The 21,082-nt window shown below is 39.6% G+C and overlaps 1 protein-coding gene across 2 annotated transcripts; it reads right to left on the bottom strand.

Annotated features, from left to right (window-relative positions):
• Positions 1-1,159: 1,159 nt before the first annotated feature.
• On the bottom strand, positions 1,160-14,553 carry LOC147165723 (GRAM domain-containing protein 2B). 2 transcript variants are annotated; one of them, XM_086089433.1, is made up of 13 exons: positions 14,328-14,553; positions 8,324-8,500; positions 7,844-7,907; positions 6,940-7,012; positions 6,755-6,858; positions 6,537-6,635; positions 6,365-6,436; positions 6,069-6,137; positions 5,394-5,490; positions 4,563-4,658; positions 4,204-4,309; positions 3,875-3,982; positions 1,160-2,825 (listed from the first exon to the last, which is right to left on the bottom strand). In XM_086089433.1, the coding sequence occupies exons 1-13, from the start codon at positions 14,417-14,419 to the stop codon at positions 2,807-2,809; spliced, it is 1,176 nt and encodes a 391-aa protein (XP_085945559.1). In that variant the 5' UTR covers positions 14,420-14,553; the 3' UTR covers positions 1,160-2,806. The 2 variants fall into 2 exon arrangements, with proteins under 2 accessions (XP_085945559.1, XP_085945560.1); XM_086089434.1 differs by lacking the exon at positions 14,328-14,553 and adding an exon at positions 9,205-9,448.
• Between the last annotated feature and the right edge of the window lie 6,529 nt (positions 14,554-21,082).

Genomic DNA, 21,082 nt, shown 5'->3' with positions numbered 1-21,082 from the left:
TTATGCCTTAAGTGAACCACAGTACAAGACTCTTACGTCACAAATCAAAATGGCGGTCTTTTGCTGCATACGAGGACGGTTTGAAGTCGGCTTTTTCCAACGTATCACAGTTCCGCTTTCAAAGCGTTTGAGGTGATGGTTGATTCAGATCAAGTCTGCATTGTTCTTGTTACCGCAGTTGTGTCACGTGAACATATGTCTTCTTGTATTTTCATTTGCCTTTAACACTTTGAGGTCGGAACTGAAACAACCCGGATAGGATTCACACTTTCCACGAATAAAACGTTTATCATCGGCGAAGAGACACACTCCGCTCATTGTAATGGGGTATATGTCACAGAGGAGGCGGGACTTCCGACTTCCTGGTATTCACACATCCGCTTGGTTACCTGTTTGTGAAGTGTGGGCCGCGTCCGAGTTCTTGCGCTTCCGCCTTTGTGCCCCGCAATTGCGCGTACCCGTCGACGGGTGCGAGTGTGCAATGCACTAGTGTTTTTCTTAGTTGTGCGAAGCATTTCAGAGAGTTGAGACGCCCTGCGCATCGGCGGGAGCGCGCGGTTGGGGTGCGTAGGAGTGCGGGTGCGAGTGTTGGAACGCTGCAATCTGTGGCCAGAAACCACGCTGATGTGTGAAACCCGGAAATCGGAATTTAAGTCCGTGGCATCTACCCCATTGTAAAGCATTGTACTTTGGATCGTTGTGATTTCTTTTGTGAAGATTATTTTTATTTGAAAATCGGATACAACTATGTTTGCATACAATATGCCTGGTTTGTATGCTGGTGACAGGCAAAAGCAACACAATATGATGTGAAAATGAAGCATTGCATTGTGTAAATTTAAGAAATGCCAGGATTTTTAGAATTATCAATTGCTCTTTTCTTATTTTTATCCATTTTAACGCTTTGGAAAACAGGTCAATTAGAGCATGTCAGCCTTTAGCTTTACAGCAACATTAATTTTCTCAATGGGAAACGCTTATGTAGTGGCTTTGTTATTAATGAAAGTCTCCTGCATTTGTTTGATAACTACAACAATAATAAATCATTGCATCTCTTCTGCCATCTGAACTGTAGACATCTGGTGGGGCTCTTCCGTTAGCCTTCTTTTACAATTGACACTGTTGGTGGCTTGCAAATAAAAACTCTTGAGGGCAACAGTTCTTCGCAACATTTGATTTATTTTCAACAATAGCAAAGTCATCTCACAGAGATTACTTTGAATCACACAGAATGCAAATAAATATATATATATATATATGTAGGGCCATAGTATAATTAAGGACTTTAACAATTGTTACAAAATTTACACTTTGAATAGTGCAAAACCACACAAACTCTGCCCTCGTTAGGATTTTTGCATCGGGTACACTTGAGGACAGTTGTGTGCGTGTGCTACCCCCTGGTGGGAGACTGACAGTACTGCGCGTGTCTAATGCAGCAAACTTAACTTGTGATGCAGTTTCAACTCTGCAACATGTTGGGAAATGAGCACTTCCACAACAGTGTAAGCTCTGTAGTGTGGATGTATGCACCATCAGGCAGGTGGGAAAGGCCCTTACAAGCAATAAAGACAAATCAAATACAGTCAAGTGGCGATCTCTCTCAAAAGGAACAGTAAAGAACACCCAAGACAAGACGTAGAGCCTAATGACAAGCACTAGACTTTGAAATGACAAAGGAATATCTACCTGGAGGGTCGCGCCCACCCGCCCTGAGTGAATACACTTTGAAACAAACAAACAAAGGTCTTAGCACAGTCAGACCAACACCCGAAAATAACTTTTTTTCTTCTCAATCCAAACACATCATCTTGGATTGTGACAGGCACAACACATTTGGTAAAGTGCACTCGCTCCTTTCACTCACATCTTCATTTTTTTCCGCACAAAGCCTGATTTTAAAAACAGCACACAGAAATAACAGATGTATTGCCATGCATAATACTAATTTGCTAGTTTGAAATTTTGTGGAACTCTTTTTTTTTTTTGGTTGAAATTTGGACCCTAACAAGTGCGGTTGGGACAACTTGTCAGTCAATTGTCATTAATGCAGACACACATGAACATTAGCAATACATCATTGGTGCAACTTAAAAAAATAAAAAATAAATCTTGACTAGAAATGAAATGCTACGTCAACTTGACTGCATTGATTATGCAGGTGAACCTCTGAGCATTGATCATTAAACTTGTTAAATCAATTCAAAGAAGAGGAACAGATAAAGAAACAGAGCACGAGAGGAGACCATTGTGGGCCATCATCATCATCATTTTAGCCCACAGCGGGTTAGGAAGAGAAGACATTCAAAAAGGGAGATACCCAAGTTTCCAAGAAGACAGACGCAAGGAAGGGTGAGGGTGAACGTCATGCAGAGAGACGTGCACATCTTTGGCTAGTGGCAGCGCCACGTCTGCGGTGCCAAGGCTAATGCTGATCGGTGTAGCCCTGTTCAGACGGCATGCTGAAGGAGAGGAAGAAGATGTGGAACAGTCGCTCGCACGCCCCCCCAAGCTTGGCTTTGGTCCACACAGCAAGACACGCTGCAACCAGGCAGGATGTTCGTGCGTTTTGGCTCGGCTCTGTGTGACTAAGTGGTGGCTTTTTCTCTCTTTGTTTTTAACTACTGCAAGCTTAGCCCTTCAAGTTAAAAAGTTGTCTCTGAAATTGCACAGATTGGCCACTTTTCTCTTGATGTGACGTGACAGTGTCTTGGGCGCACGGTCCGAGCATGTGAAATGTCTTCCACTGGAAGTGATCCTCCAAGTCACAAGTCAGCCGTTCGATTTCTCCGTTTGTCGCCGAGTGTTATGTGTCTTGGCGGTACCTGATGAAGAGGAAATGGCGTGAGAGAGGCTCAAAGAAAAGTAAGCAAACGAGCATGTCAACTCAAACAAAAAAATAACCTGAATAGGATCAAAAAAGGGACGACCCAACCATTGGGGCCAATTTGTACAAAATAACCCAATTTGGGTCAAATGTACAACCCACAAAACAGCCAATTTTTTGGCATTATTTGATTTTTTTATGGGGGGGGGGATTCATACTAAACAACCCAATTTGGGTAAAATAAATAAAACAACTCAATATTTTGCTAAAACCCATTGGGGAGAGTTTGTATAAAACAACCCAATTTTGGAGGTTGTTTTGCATTAGAGCAAACCCAATTTGGGTCAAATGAACAACCGACAAAACAGCCCTTTTTTGGCATTATGTGAATAAAAAAAAAGGGGGGGTCCATACAAAACAAATTTGGGTAAATAAATAACCAACAAAATAACCCAATGTTTGGCATAAAAAATAATAATAAATTTTTGGGGTGTTTTTGTGGATTATTCATTAGACCTAACTTTTTGGATTAACTGAATAACCCAAAAAGTTGGGTCAGTCTCTTTTTGATCCAACTGTAGAATGAAGTATTACACCAAAAGTGTAGGGCACGAGTACAAATGACTTTTTACAAGTCACAAAGCAGAGCAAAGATGTGTGCAGTATTTAGCCTTTATGTAGTGCACACATGCAGCACTCTGTTAGCTCCTTTCTTTATGTTAACGAGTCAAAGGCATGAAGTCGAAATGAAGGCGACTCATCTTCCAGGCATCCACTCCATTTCCTCATACGTGTCAGTCATCAAAATTAAGAAAAAAGAATTCACAGTAGTCATTAATTGTGTTATGTGTTCAGCCTTTTAGTGCAGATTGCATTCACAAATTCTGTGAGAATTTCATTGGCAGTTTTTCATTAGACTGATTACAATAGCAAGCCGTTTACATATCAGTGGATTCATGCATTACAGTACAAACTAGCACCCCTTGATACCGAAGTTGACTATTGCTCAATTCATTTGGTTTGTGGTGGGCTTGGTCAGCAACTTACCCGCTGTGCAGGGTGAACTCCGGCAATGCACCAAGTGACATCAGCTGCTCCTCCAGGGCCACAATACGCAACCCGATGTAGCTCGACGACAGCAACAGTACCACCACCCTGAGGAGCAGACACGAGTTGAAACAAACAGTCACGCCCCCACTATGTGGGCATAATCATTTCTTGGAAGTGGTGTGTGAGAAACTGCATGCTATGACATAAGACTACACAAACATCTGACCTTGAACTAACAGTTCCTACAATGAAAAGCTTTAGCATGGAGGGGTGTGATGTCGATTTAGCTTATCACGGCAGGACAGTGTTTATGGAATGCGACTTACAGTATCAAGTAGATGAAGAGCAGCGTGTTGAGGGTGCTGGCCTCTCTCTGAACCAGCAGAGACTTGGCCTTCTCCGTCACATTCCAAACCCACCAGCCACCTGCATCTGAGGGGGAGGAGCCGGCAAATATGCAAGGACGGCATTAAATGTCAAAGTCACGTTGGCAGGCCGCTTCTAAATTTGGCTTTCAGGCATCATTTATTCAACAGCATTCAGATGCATGAGGCCGCGGCAACAAAAAAATGCTGTGCAATTTTCTTGTTTAAAATGGAAAATACTGTACACGCAAGCTGAGCTTCTCAAATATTTTTAATTAATTGGCAGTTAAACAGGCATACTGTGGGATTAGTTTTGATACCTGAAACGGGCACATCATCCTCCGAAGATGAGCTCTCACTCGGCTGCCCGTACAGGCACTTGAAAGTGGATCCTTTTCCATTAGGTAGTTCAGGTTCTGCAGACAAACAGAAAGAGACATCGGTGTTTACGCTGACATGCCAAAATTAATCAGGTTACAGACTGCTTGGTCTTCCACAAGCCCAGAAATGTGATCTTAGGCTAAACAATGTCTGCCTTGGCTACACTTTCAGTTCATTCAACAAGGAAGAGTAGCTTGCTGCTATTTGCTAAATGCTGAGAGGGGACAACTAAAGGAAAAGTCAAGTAAAAAAAGAAAAAAAAAGAAAAGAAAAAAAAAGTCTCTCCAATAATACGTTCTATGCAGCACCTTAGTCTAAACAGCATTCAGATTACTATTGTGTTTGTGGACTATAAATTAAGCAGCAAAATACACCTATTTTTATCCATCTTGCGGGCGGCCATTTTGCAACTTGCTGTCGACAGAAAATATCACAGCTGCTCACAGCTTAGGTAACAACCAATCACGGCTCAGCTTGCAAAGGTAACCAAACCAAGAAAACAGGTGAGCCATGATTGGTTATTACTTGACCCCTGAACAATTGATGTCATATTCAATCGACAGAAGTTGCAAAAAGGCCCCGGTGGCGGGGGGGCTTGCTGTTTAATTCACATGCATAATCAGAATAACTTGTTTATACTAGTGGGATTGCATAGAACATATTGTGTATTTTTATTTTTTTTTAAACTTTGGTTCCACCTATAATATCCACTTAATGTATTTTTAATCAAACGTCAATAGAAGAAGTCACACCAAGTGTTGACCTCTCACCTTTGTGTGTGCTGTGCAGAGATGGGTCCTGTAAAGACTGTGACTCGGAGCCATCAAACTGGTCAAAGCTGCCATCCAGACTGGACTGGCTGGAGTTCTACGGAGACAATCATGAGTTTATTCAGCGGCACAGAGCTGCATGTTTTGGGCATGAATGAGGAAGAGGAGAAATGAAGCAGGGCTCCAGACTGACCCTCAATGGGGGCATTCAACTAAAACTTTTATCCATTCATGCAAATACGCCCAGTAAATTTGCTGATTAATAATTACTATTCTAGAATATTTTGTTGCTGACGAATGTCTGTGCCACACTCCAGCCAATTTACCATTATATTTAATATAGAAAAAAAGAATTTGAATGATACTTACTATGCAAGTAAATTTACAGTATGTGCCCCTAAATCTTCTACTTGTGCCAATATAGATTTTTTTTCCTTAAAATTGCATGAAATTAACGGAAAATGTATATTTTTTTAAATTCTATTTTCTGATTGTAAAATGGCCACAAGTACCGATACCTTGAAATAAGGCCGAACCCTTAAACATTTTTTTTGTCTGGAGCCCTGTAAAGTGATTGGATAAAAAAAAAAAAAAAAAAAAACAACATCTACTATGGTTTGACAACATACCAAGGAGCAGCAATGGAAAGCAAAAAAAACAGTAGAACAAACTTACCACAAGTTTGTTCTTGTCAAAGCTTAGCTCAGCAGAGGAGATGATTGGACTACTGTTGGCGCTGCGGTCCTGTAAACAAAACGCATGATGATGATGATGGTGTCAAACATATTCGGTAGTCTGACAATTTAACATAAATAGCAAGTGTAACAAATGCATCATTTGCAAATCAATTATGTACACATTGATTTATAGCTTTTCATAATTTTAACATTTGACTTTCAAGTGCTTTGCATCGTGAAACAACTTTTATCTACAGTTTGATTAAGAAAGTACGGGCGTCCTGGACCACTCACGTCAAGCTGAGGACAGACAGAGTGCAGCAGCTGATAACATGCTTCTCGGTTCCGTAGCGAGACAAACAGGAACTGATCGTCATCAGGGAACAGAACAGACAGAACATCAGATACTTGCTCAGCTGACAAAAAGGTGATTACAAGCTTCGTTGGAATGGTGAAGACAACTAACCTTTTCTCCCTCTGTGGTTCGGATCGACAAGGCGTTTGGTACAAGCAAAGCGGTGTTCTGCTTTTTGACAATGTGAATGCTGGAGACGGCGATCACTACCTGGAATGGCATAAACAGGAAACATTTTTTGATTTTGTTAAAAGACCACAGTGGCATACACTTTGGGGGTGGGGCTACCGTATAGTTTCAATACAGCAACAGGCTACTTCCCTGCCTACCTTGGTGTCTTTGAGCAGAACAGAGGAATGGAAACAGGCATGGCTGTTAGTGATGTACAGTCGACCATGGTAGGGCACTTCCTTTTGCAGGGCACAGATGTATGCTGGGAAAAGAAGCTGCATTTTAGATCAACTGAGTTTAGTCATCAGATGTTTTTTTTTTTTAATCTTTCATGTTTACCAACCATGTCTCAAGCCTTCACTTTCTGGAATGTCTGGAAACAACTTGTGGAATGTTGCGTTGTGCTTTATGAAACTCTACAAGATAAAAGAAAAAGTTTAGTTTTTCATCTTGTACCCATCTTTGTTTCCCATGCAACGTTTAAACATTAGCTCCAAGTTGTAAAATTAAGTTATCTATTGCACTCTGACAGAGTCTAAAATCACGAGAGAGACCAATGTTCACTACATATTCTGTGACTTTGACTACGAGCAAAAAAAGTGAGGTGGTCGGACTAATATGTGCAATATGCATTTATTATCATCTATATCATGTAAGGGGTTCTGCAGGGTTCATTTCTGGGGCCTCTGCTGTTTTCGTTGCATCTGCTCACTCCTGGGTCTAATCTTAAGAAAACAATGCTCTATTAATATAGAGTTGAATAATGGGAGTAGAGTCAGCGCCCTAACTGCATGATTTGAAATGGCAAAATTAGCAATTCTAGTCCAGCACAACTAGTTAGAGTATCGAGCAAAACTTAAAGGAGCAATTCCTTAAGCTGCATGGAGATGGGGAATGCAAAAATACAACACTTTCTGTATTCAAGGTGAAGTGAGTCAGATTTGATTTTTTAAAATAAAGACGGGTTCCGTGACTGCGCATAGGAAACTGGTGGGGTTCACTACCTCCAACAAGGTTAAGAACAACTGGACTACAGTATACGTTAAAACACAAGCGCAGCAGTTAGTGTACGAAATGCTGTCTGGTTTATTTAAGGTGATCCCACAGTGGATTGTAGGTCCCAGCTTGCTGGCTTTGTGCTGCATTCCGAGTATGGCTGTTGTGTTTGTACATGCCTCCCAACAAGAGTTAGGCACAGCTCCTCCTAACATTACAATGACACACTTCAAAAGCCAAGGTGGACTTACGCTTTGTGTACTGCTAGCCTGAGTCCTTTCGAAGCTTCTGCAGTCAATGTCGAAAGTCTGCGACCTAAAGGACATAGTTTTATATAAACTATAACTTTGCATCCAACAGAGTGAGAGTACATGTTATGTAAACACAAAATTACAAAACTCTGGCTCAGTTGCCAAAACGTGACTTCCATGAAAGATGGGCTGAAGATTTGGCATGGCATTTTTTAAGTGCAATGGTGTGTGATCACATGATTGTGTTGACAACCTCAATCATATGATATCATGAGGGCATCACACACGCATTAAAATTATGTGAGCCTGAGCAGCGTAATTGTGTGCGTCATGACCCAATAGTTTCCAGTCTTGTGATACATGTTCAAGTTATTGTGATATCACATCACGCCAAGCACGCCACAGTCTGTGTATGATTGAATTAACCCATTCTACTACAAAAAATATACTATTGGGCGTAGCTTCAATAGAAAATCTTACCTGAGGGCCAACTGCCTGGTGAGGGTTTTGTGTTGCTCCTGGATCTCCAGCTGAGCGGCCTCCAGACTCACAGTCTTCCTGGCCTCCACTTTTTTGACGCCGTCTTTACTTAAAGTGCTCCTGCTCTTCTTCAGTTTGGTTGGCACTCCACCACCACTGCTCTCGACAGGGTAGTTGCTGGACATTGGAAAAGAAGAATTTGATAGTTTGTGACACAAGAATCAAATTCAAATTCTTATGATTATTTTGTACAGCAAATAAATGATCAACAAGCTCTAGTGGTCGAAAATTATTTCGCAACCGTTAAACTTTCACCTCATGAGACACGATTCTGTTACAACATCAAGTTAGTGGGCTGTTTGAGTTAGTGTAAAATGTTTACAATATTTCATCTGCGGAAATGGGCCGTGTAAATGTGGATTATGACAGCGCAGTGGTTCACATACTTGGAAATGGACTACAGGTGAGAACACAGCTTATGCTCATGAAATCACAAAGCACGCTGAGGCACTCAAATCTGCAATTGAAATCTATTAACCTGTAATTCCTCTAGAGATTTTATCCTTAAAACAAAGCAGAAAACTGTAATGCTGTTTAAAATTAAATCACACAGTCTTTATTTTTGATTGAAGACCGACTGAAATACACTAGTATAGATGTTTTTTTGTTTTTTCAAATTGTGCATTACATCAATCATCTGTTTTTACATTCCATATGCGCATAAGACCATTGGCTTTATTTTAGTAAACATAGCTGAAATAAAGCAAATAATTTTGAATAGATAAAAAAAAAAAAAGGGTGGGGGGAGTCCTGATTACAATAGACAAGGTGGTATACATTTATCTATAAGAAAGGAGGGGGGGAAAAAACATCCACCTTACCTGGAAAATTTAAACCTTTTTGACGAACGGAAACTCATATACCTACTAACAGTTGGCATTTCCTTTTCTAAAAAAAACAAACCACTAATATGTTAAACTATTTCTGGCTTCATGCCGTTGCTACAACGAAGAAAAAAACAGTCCATTTAATTACAATCCTTTCCCGTAAAAAAACAACAACCTTCAACCAGCCTTCATGGTGCTGTTTTGTATGAATGCCCTGAATAGAGGAAGCCACTACCGTATGTGCTTGTGGTGGTGTGACACTCCGTAAGAGCATGACGTCAAACTAAGCCACACCCCCTGAAGCCAAACAGCCATGAAAAAAAAAAAAAGCAGCAGAGCACACATACCAGAGCACAAACACAAACAGCGCTTATGCAGATGCACACAGAGGCTGTGCTGTGCTCACAGAAAAGACTTTCAAATCTTCCATAGGCAAATGCTGTGCAATAATATAGTTTTCTTCTTGTGAACAAGCAAAAGCAAAACTAGATGCAAAAGTAAGCTGCTCAAACTGGCCAGTCAAGCCTTACCTAGGAGTGGTGTTTAAATGATCAAATTACAAAAAGGTTGGATGACAGCCATTTGGGCAAAACCAGAAAAGGTGCCAGCACGCAATTTAATTACGATAAAATTTAATAATGAGGGGGCATTTGGTGCCTTCCAGGTGAGTCCATTTAGACAACTGGAGCAAAGTTCAGGCAGTAAAAGGAAGACGTGCAATGCAGCCTCAGCTGGAGGTAGACCAAGTCATTAGGCCTGACTGGATTAAGCATGCAAGGAAAAGCTGCATAGGAGTGGTGAGATAATACCAGTTCTATCTTGTAGGCGTGTCGACTCCAGATGTTTCAGCAGCTAACAGACCCTCCAATGTATTTTTTTTGTTTTTTTGCAACCACCTTATCCACGGCCAAACATTTTTTTTCTGTCTGCTCTATTTCCCTTTGAGATAGTTTAAAGTTAAATGGCCAATAGTACAAAAGTGTGTAAAGTAAACATATTTGACTGACAAATACATTTCAACGCATGTACTTGCAAATAGGTTTAAAAGTACAGTAATGCCACGGGGTATTGACTTCTGCACATGCCCCATGGCATTACGGGGAGAGAGAAAAAAAACACGGAAATCATGCATGGCAGACAAAAATCATAAAAATTACGAATAAACAATTTCTACTTACCTAATTTTCAAATATATTGGTAAAATGTAGGCATAATTCTATATAAAAAAAAAAAAAAGGAAAAAAAAAAGTGTTTTTGTTGCAACTGCAAGTCAACACCCTACGGCATTATGGGAGAAAATGTAAAGTTTTTAGCTGGTTTTTTTTTTTTTTTAGTATTCAATCGTGCATGTTCTTTTTTTTTTTTTTTTTTTTTTTAAAACATATTTAAATGTGTCCCAATGCATTTGCAAATATGTTCAAACGCATTTAAACACGTTTGAGCATATTTGCAAAAACGTTCAAATTTATTTATTTGCCAGTCAAAAATGTTTACTCCACATTGGCAGTTCCACAATTCCATACAATAGAGACAGAATTCAAAGGCTATCATCACGTGTTTGTTAAGAGAGGAGTCTGCTATTAACTGGAACCACCCAAAAAGGGAGTTTTTCTCAACACCCAGGACACAAACACACACTAACACGTGTCTTACTTCATTGTCATCCCAACTTGACACACAAGTAAACTGAATCAATTACAGGTTGTTCTAGCTTACATGGTCTCAAAATATGCAAGCATATTAGGTATTTCTGTTTACTGTACAGAGGAAACACAAAGACAAGAGTTCATTTACACGAAAATACACTAACTAATAAAAATGGGAATGTATTTTCAGGCAACAAAACTGCCCAAACTTTTTGTTTAGACTGAACAGTAACAAAAACAACAACTCACTTTTGACCCATTTACCAGATTGAACAAGTTTCCCACAATCTCGACTCATTCTTAATCTTGAGATTAATTCAGTCTCTGGGAAACTAACATCACATAAAGATAGTTTGTCATACCAAGATAACAGACAGCAAAACATTTTTCTATTCATGTGTGCTCAAGTTTTGAGGTGAACCACATTTTTTCACTTTATTATATTGATCCGTTCAGCTCCCTGGAATACTCCTAAACATCAAAAGAACATCTTTTTGAAGCTTAACAAGTCTCTTAAATTATTAAAGACAGACCGCCAGCTAACTGTTTCAAAAACATTGCTAGTCACCACATCAACATTCACACAAATATGAATCAGTGAATAGAGAACGGCTTGGAAATTTTCTCATCTTACCTTCCCACAACCTCAGCACAACAGTACTCAGCGACCGGTCTCTGTTGGTTTATCACTTCCCTTCTATCCATACCAACGTCGTTCCTAACCTACAACGTTTCAAACTTACACTACGGAGATCTTTTGCACTTTGACTGACTAATGCAATGGGACTAAAGGTCTTTTTTTTTTTTTTTTTTACACAACACCGGAAGACAACCAATAACTAACACAAGCAAAGAGGCTAAAATGCAAAGTAGAGAATGAACATGTCCGAGACTGATGAAAGAACAACAACAACAACAAAATGATGGTTGGGGTCCAGGGCTAAATTTAAAAAACATTGTCTTTTCTAGTGGTCGGCACCTGTGTTGTTATGGAAATGGTTGTAGCAGTAGGCGGTAAGAAACTTATTGGTGGGTCAATTACTTCCTTAAGTCAGCCAACTTAAAGTCGGAGTTTCAAACACACCGACTGCAATAGACATGTTAGAGTTAAACTCAATCTTAATACAGGACAGAAAGCAGACTATAGAATTAGTTTGAGATGGATTGCAGCAGAAAAAAAAAAAATCACATTATGTGAGACTGCCATCTTCTGGAGAAAAATTGATTGTTCAATTCATCCATTTTCCAAACATCTTATCCTAGGGTTTCCAAGGGTAAAAACCATTGCAGTTGATTCCCACAACTAAGGAATGAGCCATTTTTAGACATGTTCCATGTATTCCATATGCTGTAGCTTTTAACACCAGCAATTTAAAATTTGACTACTTTTCTAATCTGCACATTTTGTTCTGTGAAACAGAACTTTGGTTTAGTGACTGTAATGAACTTAATATGTGACATTTAAAGGTATACTGTACTTGGATGGAAAATTGCATAGAGCTTCTCAAGCAATGAGCATGAAGTACCTACTTTTGGTTTGAACTCTGATCACTCAGATTCCATTTATAACAACTATAGAGAACTATGAAAATTAAAGACAACTAAAATACGATTTTAGGTTACAGTGAATGGATCAGTGCTGAATTTAAAGGCATCCAGTGTTAAGTAGTTAGCTCACAATTTGGGCATCTGCACTGTCATGCACATTTTTTTCCAGATGTACAGTATAAGGTACCCATAAATACTTTTTAGTTGGCATTAAACCAGAACTGGGCACTTGGACTTGCATTGTAGCTAGCCTAAGTGTTTGAGCTAAAACAGAGTCGACAGGAAGGGCCGGGAAGTGAGCTACTTGTTAGGGCAAAATAAAATGCAGTTAGTGGCAGTTTGCCAGGCCTCAGACTGTAAAAGGCAGTGTGTGTCTGTGCGCACACATTACGGATTGTGTGTTTGTGAGAAAGTCATGAGGCCTTGTGCACACGGGGCATCACATCACTTCCTGTATGCGGACTGGCAATGCAGACAGAGGTGATCATTCTTCCGATCATCCCAGTGAGAGCACACGTGAATGAAAGGAGGGCAGGAAGTTATGGTGATGGTCGAAAAATCATTAAGATAATACTAAATTTACCGCATCATGGTGCTGGTTTATTTTTCTTTTAAATGCGGTTTGTTGGTCCTTGGAGGCTAGAAACAAACGTTTGAAAATTGTCTCAAAGTGAATGTTTTTGAAAATGACACTATTGAAATATATTTGCACGTAAATGCTGAAAACAGTAGTTGGTGAAATGTGCCAGCATCTGTAGTCATTTTTGGATGTCCGAATTCAGCAAGCCACAGTAGTATACTGACAGGCCATCTTGTCTAAACTTTGCAAGAGCAAAAGGAATGGTCATGAGCACCGCCTTGACAGAGGAAACACATGACTTCAGCTGTGACCAGCTGGTTTGTGGGCAACTCTTCAACATTCTTGCCGACTTGATGCAACCTTTTTCATAGCCTGGGGAACGTCATCAACACAATTGAAGTTTAACACTGCCCTGGGATTATCATTTGCAAGCCACCATGACATCTGAATGGCCATTTTATTATTGTAAGCCACTCAAACGGTGTCACGTTTCAACTCATGAGAGCTAAACCATTCCCTAGAAACAGAGCTTAATGATGTTTAAGAATAATTGACGCCTCCACAGCCTCAGTAAAAGGCAGATTTTTTTAGCACCACAACCATGTTGGGGTGCCCCTGTGCTAAAAACCAAAACATCACAGCTCCTGTTTTTCTTGAAATTGGACGTTCTTGTCGCCAACCTTTATTCGTAGTAGATTTTGAATGACATGACTGGGACTGACAGGATATATTTTCCTTTCACTTGGTGTCACTTCAGAATTATGGTTTTGCCAAAAGCTGTCATGAGTCTGAGCTATGGTCGCCCATAAGTGATTAAAAAAACAACAACAAGGGGAACACTAACATTAAATTTTGATGTCAAATAAGGGGCTGCAAAATATCCTCCTGCGGACGTCAAATGGCCCTGGGGCCAGAAGTTTGAGACCTCTGGATGGATGAAGTCATGCATGGTTTACGGTCACACATCAGTACATTTCCAGCACTGGTGATTAAATGAAAGAAAGTTGTGCGCACTATACACACACACACACAGTGCAGGAATAATCACGTATGGCGTTTTGTAAATGAGCGTAAACATCTCGATTATATTTGCATCTGAAATGTGCAATTCCAAGCCGACATGTAAAGGTCTCAGCATCTTCAGACCAAGGGGTAGCTAACTCGCTAGCATAGCAGCCGTAACTGAGCAGACACATTTCTACTGACACATTTCGCTCTCTTGTGCTAGGAAGACACTATAAAACAAGACTATTTATTTGCCGGCGCATGCATGAAATTATATCGGTTAGCATCCGGTCTACATTAAGTGATGCTCGCCGGCAGCTAACATTCATTCCGCTTACCTCTCCTTCATGAAGTGCTTGATTCTGACAATGGCCTTCTCGTCGATCTTTCGGAGGAAGGTTTTCAAGCGCTCTCTCTTGTTTTCAAGCATCCTCCCCTCAGCCAGTGGTGGTCAGTTCGTGTCGAAGCGAAGTGCCACGCTACACCGAGCCCCACGGTTCTTGTTTGGATTCTGTCTGCCTTGACCCCCGCCTTGTGTCATCCACGGCTGATTATGATAATGCCGTTAAATCGTACCAAGCCTACGGACCAATGAGCAACGAGAGAGGCTGCCTTAAAAGTGGTCATGTCAGGCGGACCATCCAATCAAATTGATGTAACGGACCGCCCATTGCCTTATACGGAGAATGGGTGTCCTTATTCATGACATCTGGAACGCGCTGTATTATTATGGAAAGTCAAGAACCCTTGTAATCAATAATTTACTCGAGGCGTTAACTTTTCACGTGCATACAACACCAACGCGTGAATTGCCAATAGGGAACTATTGGATGGAACCCAAAATAACCTGTTTAAATTATTATTATTATTATTTTTTTTTTAATAAATGTATGTCACCCCCTTTTTCTTAAACAATAAACAGTATATTTAATTTTGTGCTCGATGATAACAAGGACAGCATCGAGCTGCGTGTACTCATCACGTATCACGTATGTGTCAAGTATGTATTTTTTTAATTTTATTTTTTAATGACTGCCAGGTGTTTTTAACATTCAGTTTGAGTCGTGCATATCACCGCATTGCACTATAAGTATTTCTAATGTGTTCTCTCATATTAGTGTAGCTAAAGAAAGTAAATCAAATATGAAGATATCACTATAGACAGTTTGACTACTGTACATTGCATTAATGGTTGACGCAACCGTGTTATTTAAATCTGATCAAGCATTTCTTTGAGTAAACACAGCAGTAAGGAAATGTGTTCATGGTTGAATGCTTCTTTGTTGTTGGTTTGTTTTTATTGTTCATTTTTCCTTTCGGACAATCATAGAGACAATTTACAACAATCACTTTTCACATACAATTATACCCGAAAAGAAAAAGGGCTTTGCAATTGTATAGCCTACCATTGGAAAGATTATTAGCCTTTTAATTAAACAGTGCCATATGGAAGTAACATACATTTGTGGGATGAGCAGCAGTGCTGGGTATGTCAATAAAAAATAAAAAACGTATCTCCTCCGGCAAACAAATGGCTTATTTTGCTCCCACCATTTACTCTTGTTTGGTCTGGATGAAGTTTGAAGAAACAAGGCTTTTTTTTCACAATTCAACAATAGTGATAGACCAATAATGTTTTTTTTTCCAGGGCCGATATACCGATTATTAGTAGACAAAAAGGCAGATAACTGATATTTGGAGCCGATATGTACTAACACTAAAATATGAAATTTGCCAAATTGTGACTTATGAGGTTTCAGCCCGACGCCAGCGATTTGTAAAGTGTTGATATTTATTTATTTATTTATTTATTTATTTATAAATCTCAGACAACAGACATCTTTATTTTAAAATTCTCATAAAAAGTTAAACTCCCCAGGGTCATAAGCATGTTTTACAAAAAGCTAAATGAAAACTTAAACAATAGCTCCGTTTTGTTTTATTCTACAGTAAATTAAGTTTTCCAAAATTTCAAAATATCTGTCAATTTTCAGTTTTCACATGTCTTAGTTTTAATTTCAAACCAAAACAGAATGTGCAAAGAGTTCCCATGAGGGTCATTAGCATCTCTTGTAACGTTATGTGAAAATTTAAATCATAAATCCCTAAAGTTAACAGTTTTTTTTTAAATTGTTTATTATCGGCCATCAGATTTTTATATACCGATATCCGTCAAAATGCTAAATATTTGCACCGCTAATCGGTCTATCTCTATTTAATAATTTATTCCTTTACTCTAACATGTGGGATCCTCAGTAGTGTTGAAGAGCCATACACAGCCACAACAGCCTGCAACTTCTCCGCAAGCTGGTCACCAGCCTGGCCACACCAACTGCTGTAGGATTGCTTACTACTCTTCAACCAACATTTTTGCAAGTCAGCCAGCAAGTGGTTGTGTTGGTTGGTCACTGTGGCACAAACAGCATGCCCGAACTGATCTCACGAGTGTTCAATGTTTTTGAGGTTGTGACATTCCATTATCTCCTTTCCCGAATTCCAGACATAGTCTCTGATAAACCCCACTCTGTCATGATAGGCCTCCTGGCAGCCCTATGAGACTAGAGATTGGCTGCATGTTGTTTGTTTTCAAATTGTCCGGACAGAGAGCTACTGGCCATATCATCTTGCAGACCTTGACTGCAAATTTGTAGAAAATGCTAAATCCTGGTAGTAACTGCTGACAGGAAGAGGAAATAGTCTTCTTGGGATGTTGTCGTTTTAGGATGCCAATAACGGCCTCTTTCTGAAATCCCCTATAAAATGGGGCTTGGCCTTCAGTTTGTAGATGGTGCTAGTGTTCAATCCAAACAATGCCACAACTCTGATTTGCAGAACACTTGGTTGAAGTTGCCCTATTCCACGGCTCTGTCCAAATCATTTAAATGTGGCATCCCAATTCTTGAAGCAAATACCTACTGACCACTGTGGAAGGCCCATTATCGGAGTATGGAAACAGCAAAAGTGGTTTGGCACTGGCAGAGATGTAGCCCACATCTATAGCGTTCCAGACTTCATGTTACTGCTATTGTTAACATTGCTATGCTAGCTGAGGATGCATAAGCTAAAATGAATGGCACCAGTGTTCGCTATAAGATAAGAATATCTTAATATATTGACGGTAACCAATCCCTCGAATGCGCCCGGAGTGCTTTTTACTAGTGATGGGGAAATGAAGCTTCATGAAGCACTTGTAATATTTTTTGACTCCTCTAGATGCCACTCTTGGTTGAAAGATGCAGTGGAAATGTAATCAATTTCCTTTGCACTAGCCTTTATATTTAAATCAAGAGCACCATCTAGGGGAGTCAAAAAATATCACAAGTGCTTCATGAAGCTTCATTTTCCCATCACTACTTTTTACATCTATTTGGTTAAACACAACAAAGGACAAAGTTCCAGATCAACAGTATCAGCAGATAAAACTACCTCCTTTACTTTACGTCATCTTACCCGGCAGAATCTTTGAAAGCTCACTTAAGTTTGGAGGGGTACAAATGGATGTCATCTTGTTTCGTAACGAACCTTCAGCTTTGATGTCTACCCGCTATAGATAGCATCATCACCACTGGCAGGCTAAGTGTTGCCTCATGCTAATGTAGCAGGCACGGTGCCATGAATTTTTTCCTCTGCTGGTGCTAAGGGGCAGTTTGACCAATATGTGAGGGGGTTAAGAAAATAATTGATTGTCATGAGTTCAATCACTTCATAAGGAGGTTCTTGTTTCAATGAAAACAGCAATTACATAACAAACCTAGTATGTTCAATACAAGAGTAATTTTAACTGAATGTGGCCAAAGAATAATCTACAAAATAGTTAACATGATGTACATAACAGTTAACATAATAACTTTAGAAATTAAATGAATAATTACATTAATGAATGTGTACCTAACTGGGGCTGTAGAGTAGCTAGCAGCGATAAACTGCTCTCGTGCTCCTTCAGGACCAGGCTCATTTTTAAAATGTGTTTTTTTTTTTTGGTCCAATTGAGAGGCTGGGTTTTTCCATTTTCATTTTTTTTTTACCTGCACTCTAAAATAAATAATAATATATAATAAAATAAAAGTGTTTCTCTTGATCACAAAACGATCCATTGCTGCAACTGAAACGTAGGCTTGCTAGCTTTAAAATAATGGCTTACAGGCACAAGCGGAGAGTGGATTGAAAAAAAAAAGGCTACTTGTGAATTTTTTTAACTTTTAAAAAACTTAAATCAACAAATACATAAGTGTATATTAAAATCTTTGTTGTGCTGTGCCATCCCTGAAAACTAGTTTGCTATTATTTAGCAGATTACTAAGCTAATGCAGCCCTTCTTATTACGCAATGTACCGATGCCTCATTTTTCATCTTCTTGTTTTAAATTGACACTATTTATACTCAAGTGTTTTGTGGATTTGGATGACATTTGCTTATATCATTTATTGCTTTAAATTATGAGGACTGGTCTTTTAGGTTATAGCTGGCCATACAGTAATTAACTGTTGTTAAGTTTAATTAATATGATGAGATCACACACATCAGTGCTGCTCAAATTAAATTGGTAAGGTTCAAGCTACAGTATATGGAGACTGCTTTATTTGATGCACTCACCTTTTAAATCAAAACCGATTTTCCTACTGAAATCATTTTAGTTGCAACCCTAATGTGTTGTAAAAATGATGATAATTAACAGTATACTACAGAAGCTGATACAATGTTTTATTGCTGTCTGATCCGTTTGGGTTTGAACTTTGGCAAACATTTGACTGAGTTCACTGATACAGTAAAACCTTGAGCAAGATTTGATATTTGTGGCTGACCTTAACACTAGAACACCTTAGATACCTTTCACACCAAAACTCCCAAGGACATTGCTCGTACATTGGTGGCCCATTGACACAGAAGCTGAACATTTATTTATGTAAGTGATGCTGAGGACACAGCAGAAGTAATTGCACTCCATCTACAATGTTGGAGGCACAGAAAAAAAAATCCCAGACACGTCTAAAACCAAACCAATGAGGTCATTGAAGTTGCAAGCAGATATTACGTGATAAATAATAATTATATATACACATTTTCAGCAGACATGACATTTATTAATTATTTTAAAAATAAGACTGTTATTATGCAATGAATACATTCTTAGAAATGATCAAAGGTAGTATTACATACAGTTTTCCTTTATATGTGGTAAAAAAACTTTCAGCTTGTCCCATTATGAGTTGCCACAGGAAGTCACTTGCATAATATTTGGGGCATTGCTTGGGAATAAAACTCGTACACCGTCAGCATGGAAGGCAACAGCATGTGCCACTGCTAGTGCATACAAATGTATAAGTACGTAACATATATGAGTACAGAACCGCCTGTAGACATTTTTAATGTAGCAGCAAAATTCAAATGAAGCAATGCTGTTCAACGTTGGAGGATTGTACTCGAGTGACATTATACTAGATAAATACATTATACTAGATTCTAGACAATGTAAGGTTGCATTTTCCGGGATCGCAGAAGTGGTATTTGATTGACAGCTGATAGTTGAACAGGGCTTGGTTTCAGCACGTTTAATGGACCCCCCAACATCTGTGAGGGGCTTGATTTGTCACCATTTTGAAGCCTAATTTCATATAATTGGCAATTATGTTAATCATTAAAATTTGGTTGGGTTGGTCACAACACTCTTCTCTGAGATGTATCAAAAATGGATGCTCTATGGGTAAACCGCTTTCAAGGTGATGTCACAGACTATTGCTAAGAGGTCCCAGAGAAGAGCTACGGAAAGAGCTTTCGTTAATTACTGTCCAGCATATACCAAAGCTATGTAGAGCGGCATGGGAAACTGGCAGCCCACTAGTGGACTACACTCTGAGCGGCTGTACCTACTGAGTGGTGCTACCGCCAAAGCGACGTAGACTGAATGAAGCCGTTGTGCAAGGTCTTGTGTTCATTGATTTCACAGTGTTATATGACTGCACATGGTGTCTGATGGTACCCCTCTGAAAATATTTTTAAAAAGCATCTTTGTCACAAAAACATCTTGCATGTTCATTGAGCTGAGGGACCATGATGTCGCTCAGATTCTCTTGGTGTTTCAATATTAGTGCTGTCAGGCGATTCAAATTTTTTATCCAATTAATTACAGGATTTTTTTAATCAATTAATCTAATTAATCTATTTTAATCTGATATCTGATAAATGTTCCCAAATAAAGAATTTGAATTCCAGGACATTATAAAATTGTAGTGCATGACTAATCAATTGAATACACCAAGAAGAGAAGAATGCTTCATAAATGAAAACATTTAAGCACATCAACAAACCAATTAGGCCATACATTATTTTAAAATATAATCTAAACTCCCCAAAAAATTTGAACAAACTTTAATCTAAACTTCCACGAGCTACAGTCGGTGTATGGATGGCATGAGATAAACTGATAATAAATAACTGTGGTGGTTTTTGATTGGTGGTGATTTCCAACGATGTCGGTGCCATCGCTTCACGACAATGCGTTCCAGAGGGCCGACAAACCCGTGATTTTACCCAGGATAGCAACCATCGCAGGCGGGGTAAGTGTTTGAAAATCATCGGTCTCCTGGAGGTCTTTGTGCGGCCGTATCTCCCGAACCGTACGTCCTACCGGGGACTTAAAGGCATCCCCGGACTCGTCTTGACGACAGCTTTCCAACGACACTGCGTTCTGCCATGGTGATCTAGTTTGTAGCCTCCGCGATGAATGGCAGTTGCGGCAGCGGCAGCAACTACGGAAGCCCAGCGGCGCAACCCCGCGGGTCCCGGCAAAGGGAAAGATGTACATTGAAAAGAATAGAACCATCAAAATTACGGCTCTGGGAGATATAGGTCCAAATAAGTTTGCCTCGCTCTCCTGGTTGTGCTGTATTCGCGCCAATGTCGTCTGTTGTCAATGCTCGTAGTGGCTAGGTGCTACCCTGTAGTGGCGCGCCTCTGCCGCCTACGGGTACCTCGATGGGCCAAATTGCGCATTGATTCGCCACTCGCGATCAATTGAGTTATTTTTTTAAACGCACTTATTTGCGTGTAATTAATTAATCGAGATTAACGCGTTAAAGGAACAGCCTTATTCAAT

This window comes from Leptonotus elevatus, chromosome 11, assembly GCF_054856555.1.
Source record: "Leptonotus elevatus isolate MCC_2025b chromosome 11, RoL_Lele_1.0, whole genome shotgun sequence".
NCBI classification, from domain to species: Eukaryota; Metazoa; Chordata; class Actinopteri; order Syngnathiformes; family Syngnathidae; genus Leptonotus; species Leptonotus elevatus.
This window is presented reverse-complemented; position numbering and strand designations above follow the sequence as displayed.